Below are 6,894 nucleotides of genomic sequence, written 5' to 3'. Positions count from 1 at the left end.
TCCTCTCCTCTCCTCTCCTCTCCTCTCCTCTCCTCTCCTCTCCTCTCATCAGTGCAAGCCTCCAACTGTGCACACGGGGCCCTAAAGAGGAGTAGTACGCATAAAAGAAGAGGGGTGATAGGAGAAGCAGAGGGCAGGACTGGGCTGCAGGGGAAGGAGGTGTTGCAGATGGGATGTGGGAAGGAGGCATGCAGACCCAGATGAAGTGAGGCAGCTGCAGGGAAGGCTGTGGGGACACTGGGGATATGCCTGCATGGCCTCCTGCCGTCGTGGTGTAGCGCTGATGTCCTGACTGTCCCCTGCTCCCACAGGCAGCCCCAGTGTCCTGTCTTAACGCCTGCAATCCCTGGCTCGCATTTTAACACTGTGTCCATTCAAATCAGTCTGCTGGAAAAGAATCTGCAGGATCTCCAGCCCAGCAAAGGGGAATGAGGTGCCAGCATCCTCAGGACAGTGTGGGGTCACTTCTCTACGTGTGCTGTCTGGCTGTGAGACCTCCTGTAAGCGGGGACTTGGCGATAACACGTGAACGTGTGCGCTGGGACACTCGTCCTCTGGATGTGAGCCGGGATGTAGGGTCGGGAAGAAGTAGTGGCAGATGTGTGTGGCAGACAGACATGCACGGTCTGCCCTGTGCAGCACTGCCCTGCACCCGGGAGGCGGCTGCAAGTGGTGGTGGAGAGAACACTTAATTACAGACAGGTTAATGAGAATTGCGTGGCGTGCTGCCCAATCCCAGAGCTGCTAGGGCTTCCTATGTAGATAGAAGTGTGGTGGCAAAGGATGGGGTAATTGCCTGCTGAGAAGGTCAGAGTGGAGCAGATCCCATCTTGGCTGATCTCAGGGTGCTCTTTGCAAGGAGAAAGGCTTTAATGAGTCCTGGAGGCTGGTGTTTATGTCGCAGTAAATAAAGGGCAGAATCCGTGCTCTCTTCCTGCACTGCTGCCAGTCTGTTAGTGACCTTTGCCGTGCCTGTTGTCATCTTTGGGGCTATTTGTCAAAGCTCATCTGAGTAGTGACATTGTCACTATTCTGTCACCATCACACCAGTGCATTTTTCACACCTTTGGTTTCAGCTTCATCCTCTGGCTGGGAGTTGGAGTCACCACGTTGTACCCAATGTATGGCTGCTGGGAGCTGCATCTGGGAGACCTTTGGGGGAGAGCCTGGGAAAGCACTCTTGGTGCTTTCTGGGCCTCCTCGCATGTGCGATAAGTTGTAATCATCTCACCGCAGAGAAAAGCACAGCTTCAAAGACCTGCCATGGTGCTCCTCACCCTTCCCAGATCCCCTCTGGGCACAGACTGGCTGTGGGAAACACCCTCCTTGCAGCCTGCTTTGTTATTTTCGTGTTCAAACGACAAGAGGTTCACTATCACACCCAGTTTGCTCCCTCTCTGGTTGTGAGTGCCCCCAGTGCCCACTCCATGTCAAGGATGCTGCAATTCCAGGTGGTGTTAAGCACCTGCTGGCCCCAGAGATCACACTCGTGACTGCCAGCAGCCTCCCTTTGTGTGTGCCCTCTTCCAGCCCCTCAGAATGGCATGCAGTGCCTGGAGCTGTAGGACTAGGTGCCAGAAGCCTTCCCAGCAGCCAGCAGCACTTCTTACATGTAGCAGGATTGCCCTCCATGAGGCCTCCTGGCTGACCTTCTCTCTGTCCCTTGGCAGGATTCCTACAGAAAGCAAGTCGTCATCGATGGAGAGACCTGTTTGCTGGACATCCTGGATACGGCAGGACAAGAGGAGTACAGTGCCATGCGAGACCAGTACATGAGAACAGGGGAAGGATTCCTGTGCGTCTTTGCCATTAACAACACCAAGTCCTTTGAGGACATCCACCAGTACAGGTGAGCATCTCTGCTGCTCCCACCCTGCCTTTCCTCTTCGATCAGTGCTGCCCACACAGACAATTAGTGTGAGCAGCAGCCCTCCAGGGAAGAGGCCCAGCAGACGGCTGATGTCAGTGACTCCGATAAAACCCATCCAAAGGGATTGCTTGTGGCCCCTGGGGACTCGGTAATGTAATGTTTAAGTGTTTATGGTGACTAAAGGGAGAGATGATCCCTTACGACCCCCTCCCTTCCCTCTCTGATTAATGGAATTGCTTTGCTACTGAAATTGATCTCAGCAACTTCTGCTCTGCAAAGGATGCATGGGATGGCTCGCAGGCATCAACCCGCCTGCTTTGAGGAGTTGTATGAAAACGTGCCTCTGGGCTACTGCTTCCTCTGCCTTCTGAGGGACTGCGTGCCCCATCAGTAAAGCTTGCCAGTGACTCCACCAGCATGTGGTATCCCATTTTACCCCACCGATCACCCCAAGCCCTGCCCAGATTGCAGCAGCCCCCGCTATTCCAGTCCTGCCTTGACAGATGCCTGGAGCCAGCCTGAGGGGCTGAGAGCAGTGTAGGAAATGACTCACTTGCAGCTTCCGCCCGTGCCTGCTTCCCTGCCACCTGAGCCAGCCCTGCCCGGTGCCTGGAGCTGAATGGCAGAGGTGGGGAACAAGGATCTCATCCGGAGGTTGACAGGCAGGAGTGGTGCTGCAAGCACAGCTCCCAAGGCATCCTGCAGCTCCCAGCACAGACACAGCCCTGCCTTACTCAGAGCTGACAGGCGTGTTCGGCACGGTAACTGCGTGCGTTGGGCTCATTTGGCTTGTTCGAGCTGAACTGTAGGACAAAGGATGGGATTTTCCTGAAGCACCTGAGGGATTTGGTAGCATTCATCCCACTGCCTTGTGCTGGGGCTGGTGCCTGTGAATCACTCAGAAGATGGCTCGATTTCAAGCCCCGGTTTTAATCATGATGTAAATCACTAGCTTTAATCTCATTCCACATGTGCTCTTTGCATTTGCACTTTTAGAATAATTTTCCCCAGAGAAACACTCACTCTCACTGGTTCGGGGCCATTAGGAGGTATCTCTTTTCAGCTAAGTGTAGCACTGTGCACTAAATTTAGTGCCGGGGTCTGATGGTCAGGATGTTATATCGAACATCTAAGTGGCTTTGTGGCATATCCAACATATATTCAGACCTCATTTCTAGGTTCTACTGTATTAAAAAAAGATGATTGTGGGTTTTTTGTTGTTTTTTTTCTTTGACTCTGTGATGCATGTCCAGCTGCTTTGGGATGGAAATTTGAATTCAAGTAGAACGTAGAAAGCATCATCTTAAAAAAAGTGCTTAGTTTGGTTAAATAAAACCACATCAATTGTTCAGGTTACATAAGCAAAAAAAGCTGTTCTGTGTCCCAATTTAAATGATGTATTAAACAAAGGAAGTTATTATCTGTCGTGGGGGAACAGAGTGCATTGTTTGTGGCCGTAATGGCCTGAAGATTGTAGAAGCAGTAGATCTCATCCTCGCCCACCTCCTTCCAATCAGAGGTTGGAATGGAGAACTGTTACTACTTCTTTGGTTCCCAGTTGGTTTCTCAACTTTGAGTGAACTGAACTAAGCTGAAACGAAGCAAATATTGTCTGTGCATCTGCAGGAAAGGCTGCAGCTGCCAAACACTGCTCTCTCAGCTCAGCAGACTCTGCTTGCAGGTGTTTTCCTGGTGACTTTCACCCACTCAGGGCTCACTTGGTCTAAAATGTTTGCAGTACACAGGTAGCTGCTGGAGTGTTCTGCTTTGTTTGACTTGGGCCATACTAGGAGGCTGTCTTCGTGCAGACTGCAATAACTGCAAGCTGAATTTAGCAAACAGCTTCATTTAAAAGACAGAAGCATGTTTAGTTTTCTTTTCCAAAGGTGCCCTAGCTATTGGGAGTTCACTTGCTTACGTGCTGTGGTTGCACACGTGCTTCTGGAAGCCCTGCACTGGGTGTGTTGTAGCACAGCAGCTCCTGGTGAAGAAGTGACCTTGCTGCTGTGCTGGTGCCCTTCCTCCCTTCACTTTGGCATCTCCTCTTCTGGCAGGGAGCAGATCAAGAGGGTGAAAGACTCAGATGATGTTCCCATGGTGCTGGTGGGAAATAAATGTGACCTGCCAGCACGGACAGTGGAGACCCGGCAAGCGCAGGACCTGGCCCGGAGTTATGGGATCCCCTACATAGAAACGTCGGCCAAAACCAGACAGGTAGGAGGAGAGCCATTAGGGCTTTAAGGCCTGCGAGTGGAGAATGTTGCCCAGACCCAGGACAGGGGGAGGTTGATGAGCCACGGCCTCCCTGATGGACAGAGGAGGGACTGCCATGCTGACTGTGCGCTGGAGTGCCAGGCGAGTAGTGCTCCAGCTGCTCATTAGCCAGCGTGCTGTAAGTCTCTCTGACAGCTTCGGCATGGCAGCAAGCTGGGAAGGGAGCATGAATTAGAGCACGCCAGCACAGGCACTGATTTACCACTGTCAGGATGCTGGGAATGAAGCTGCCAGAAAACCCAGCTTCAAGCTGACTGCAGCCTCCTCTTGTATGCAGGCTGTGATCGATGGCCTGAGTTCAGTTACAGGTGGCACGATCTCCAGCCCAGCCCCAGGCTGCTGTTGGTCTGTGCTGCCTGGAGGCAGTGCTGGGGCTCCTCACTGGTGGGCAGAGCCATCGCTTCTCACCGCTGCCCTGCCCTGCTTGGAGCAAAGCGCTGTGTGTTTCTTGCAGGGCGTTGAAGATGCCTTCTATACCTTAGTGCGGGAGATCCGTCAGCATAAACTGCGCAAGCTGAACCCACCAGATGAGAGTGGCCCTGGCTGCATGAACTGTAAATGCGTGATATCGTGACTATGGTAAGTTTTGGGAGCAGGAGATTGAGTGTACAGAAAGCAGGGTGGGGGTGCTTGTCTGCAAACATGCATTAGAAACAACTTCAGTGATGGCTATTTCTTAATGAAAATGTTGACTGAAATAGCATCTTCTGTCAAAACAGAAGGTAAGTCAGGTTTTCCCACTTTCCTGAGGAAATGTGTGGGAGGAAAGGATTTTTTTAAATTTTTTCCCCTCACTCAGCGGAACAAAATCCTGCAGAGCACTGAAAGAAATGCATGTTTTGTCATGCCGTCCCCAGGGAAGCTCCTTCCCGTGCTGGAGAGGAGTGATGCTGGTGCTCCAGGTGTGCAGCTCACCATGTGCGCCAGCCTGGCCTTAGAGCAGCTCAGAGGAAGAGCTGTGAGCACATTGCCTCCTACTGCGCTGCATCAACTGCGCTGTCCTACAGCTCCAGAGCAGATACATGTGACTCTGAAAGCCCTCTGTTCAGCAGAAGAGTTTTCCTGTTAGATGCATCCCCCAGGATATTTGAAACTGATGCAATGTTGAAAATTAGACATCAGGGAGCTGTTTTGCTTTTGTAAATTGTGTGGGATGGAGCCAAAAAGTGTTTTGCAGATTGCCTGCGTTCACTTGCCTATTATTCTTTTCCTTCTTTTTAAATTTTTTTTTTTCATTTTAAACGATGTATGTATTCAAGTCATGGCAATCTTGCTGGACAGCAGGGAAGGAAAGCTGCTATTGATTAGCCTGGGTTGGGTGGCCATGGGCCAGAACACCCATGTGGTTGGCTTCCACTTTAAGGGGACGTCTGTCTGCACAGTCACTCCTTTGGAAAGGAGGAGATGGGCAGCCAGGGCTGAGTGCTCCAGGGCCACGTAGAAGGAACACCTGAGGGCTGTCTCCTAGAGACAGGGACTGCGAGAAAAGCCTGCATGGCCATTGGCCTCGGAGTGATGCCATTTGGGGAGTATCCCAAATGTCCCCGACTGGCTTTTTGTCCCTTCGCACAACTGCTGGAGTCCTAAAGTGACAGCCTGTGTTCCACAGACTGCGAGCATCTCACTGAGCAAGGAGGTGGGCAGCTGTTTTTCCTTCACTGCTTTTGGAGGCAAAAAGCCATGAGTATAGCAGAGTTCTTTTCAAAGCAAGCGGCACTGGCAGTGTTTGCTTCCTATGGGCTGAGCACTCCACCCCTATGCTCCCCCAGGCCGGCCAGCTGGGGGCTGCGTTGTGCCTAGCATGCTTATCGCTGCAGAGGGAGGCTTCCAGATGTTCAGGACATCCAGATGTTCCGTGGCGTTTCCTCCGGATGGGGATGTGAGCGTGGGGCTCATTTCCTGCTCTGGCTCACAGCTGACAGCGAGTGGGGACACACGGGCTGGGCTGAGTCCCCATGCAGGGATTGCCAGGAGCCGGTCCCCATCACCACGAGGGTGGCCAGCACCAGCATCCTCTTCAAAAGAGAGGCTGGCCATGGGAAGGAGGGGCTTGTTCTCTGCTAATAGAGTGAGTTGCCCATGTCTTTTTCTGCTTCCTGGCTGTGGGTGATTTCTAGAGGGGCAGAGGAGGACATGTAAATACACACAGAGACGCACTGGCATGCTAAGATGCTTGTATGAATTGCACAGCCTTTAGCAGATCCCCCCACGTGAGCAGGAGGGAAGGTGGTCTTTTTAAGACCAGAAAGCATGTGTTTTGCTGCTGGGGCTCCTGTCATACAGCAGTGTACAGCCCTTTTCTTAGGGCAGTGCAGCCCCAAGAGGTGACTCCAGCAAACAAGCAATGCCAGAAAGTAGAAAGCAGATAGCAAATGCAGGGTTGTCCCAAAGCGTGAGGGTTGGCAGCGACTGGTTCTGAGAGCAAGCGGGTGCTAACAGCTCTTCTCCCTCATGTTTCAGCTGACTGGACCCTGACTTGGAGAGGTGTCCGCTGTGCAGAGCACAAGGAAAGAGGTGATGCGAAGGAAGAAACAAATGGATTCAGGGAGGAGTGGAGGGGGAGGGAGAGAGGAAGAGGACGGGAGAAGTGCCAGCCCCTCCAAGGACTATCTCGCACTTCACCAAGGCCGGCAGCAGACGACTTTTGGTTCTTTCCCCATCCCCTCCTCCTTTGGCCTCCTCCCAACCCGGCAACTGTACAAAGCTACAGATTGAATCACAGTAAATTATTATTTGATGGTCTCGACAAA

The 6,894-nt window shown here is 52.2% G+C and overlaps 1 protein-coding gene across 2 annotated transcripts in view; it reads left to right on the top strand.

Moving 5' to 3' along the window:
• The window catches only part of LOC122187243 (GTPase HRas), a 34,757-nt gene extending 27,863 nt beyond the window's left edge, over positions 1-6,894 (top strand). For both annotated transcript variants that reach the window (XM_042884577.1, XM_042884576.1), the window contains 4 exons: positions 1,671-1,849; positions 3,925-4,084; positions 4,599-4,723; positions 6,605-6,894. In XM_042884577.1, coding sequence (XP_042740511.1) covers positions 1,671-1,849; positions 3,925-4,084; positions 4,599-4,718 — 459 coding nt within the window. In that variant the 3' untranslated portion in view covers positions 4,719-4,723; positions 6,605-6,894. The remainder of the gene's footprint in view (positions 1-1,670; positions 1,850-3,924; positions 4,085-4,598; positions 4,724-6,604) is intronic.

This window comes from Lagopus leucura, unplaced genomic scaffold (assembly GCF_019238085.1).
Source record: "Lagopus leucura isolate 7727_CA_CO unplaced genomic scaffold, USGS_WTPT01 Super-Scaffold_100044, whole genome shotgun sequence".
Classification (NCBI taxonomy): Eukaryota; Metazoa; Chordata; class Aves; order Galliformes; family Phasianidae; genus Lagopus; species Lagopus leucura.
Note: the sequence above shows the minus strand (reverse complement) of the source record. Positions and strands in the feature narration are given on the sequence as shown.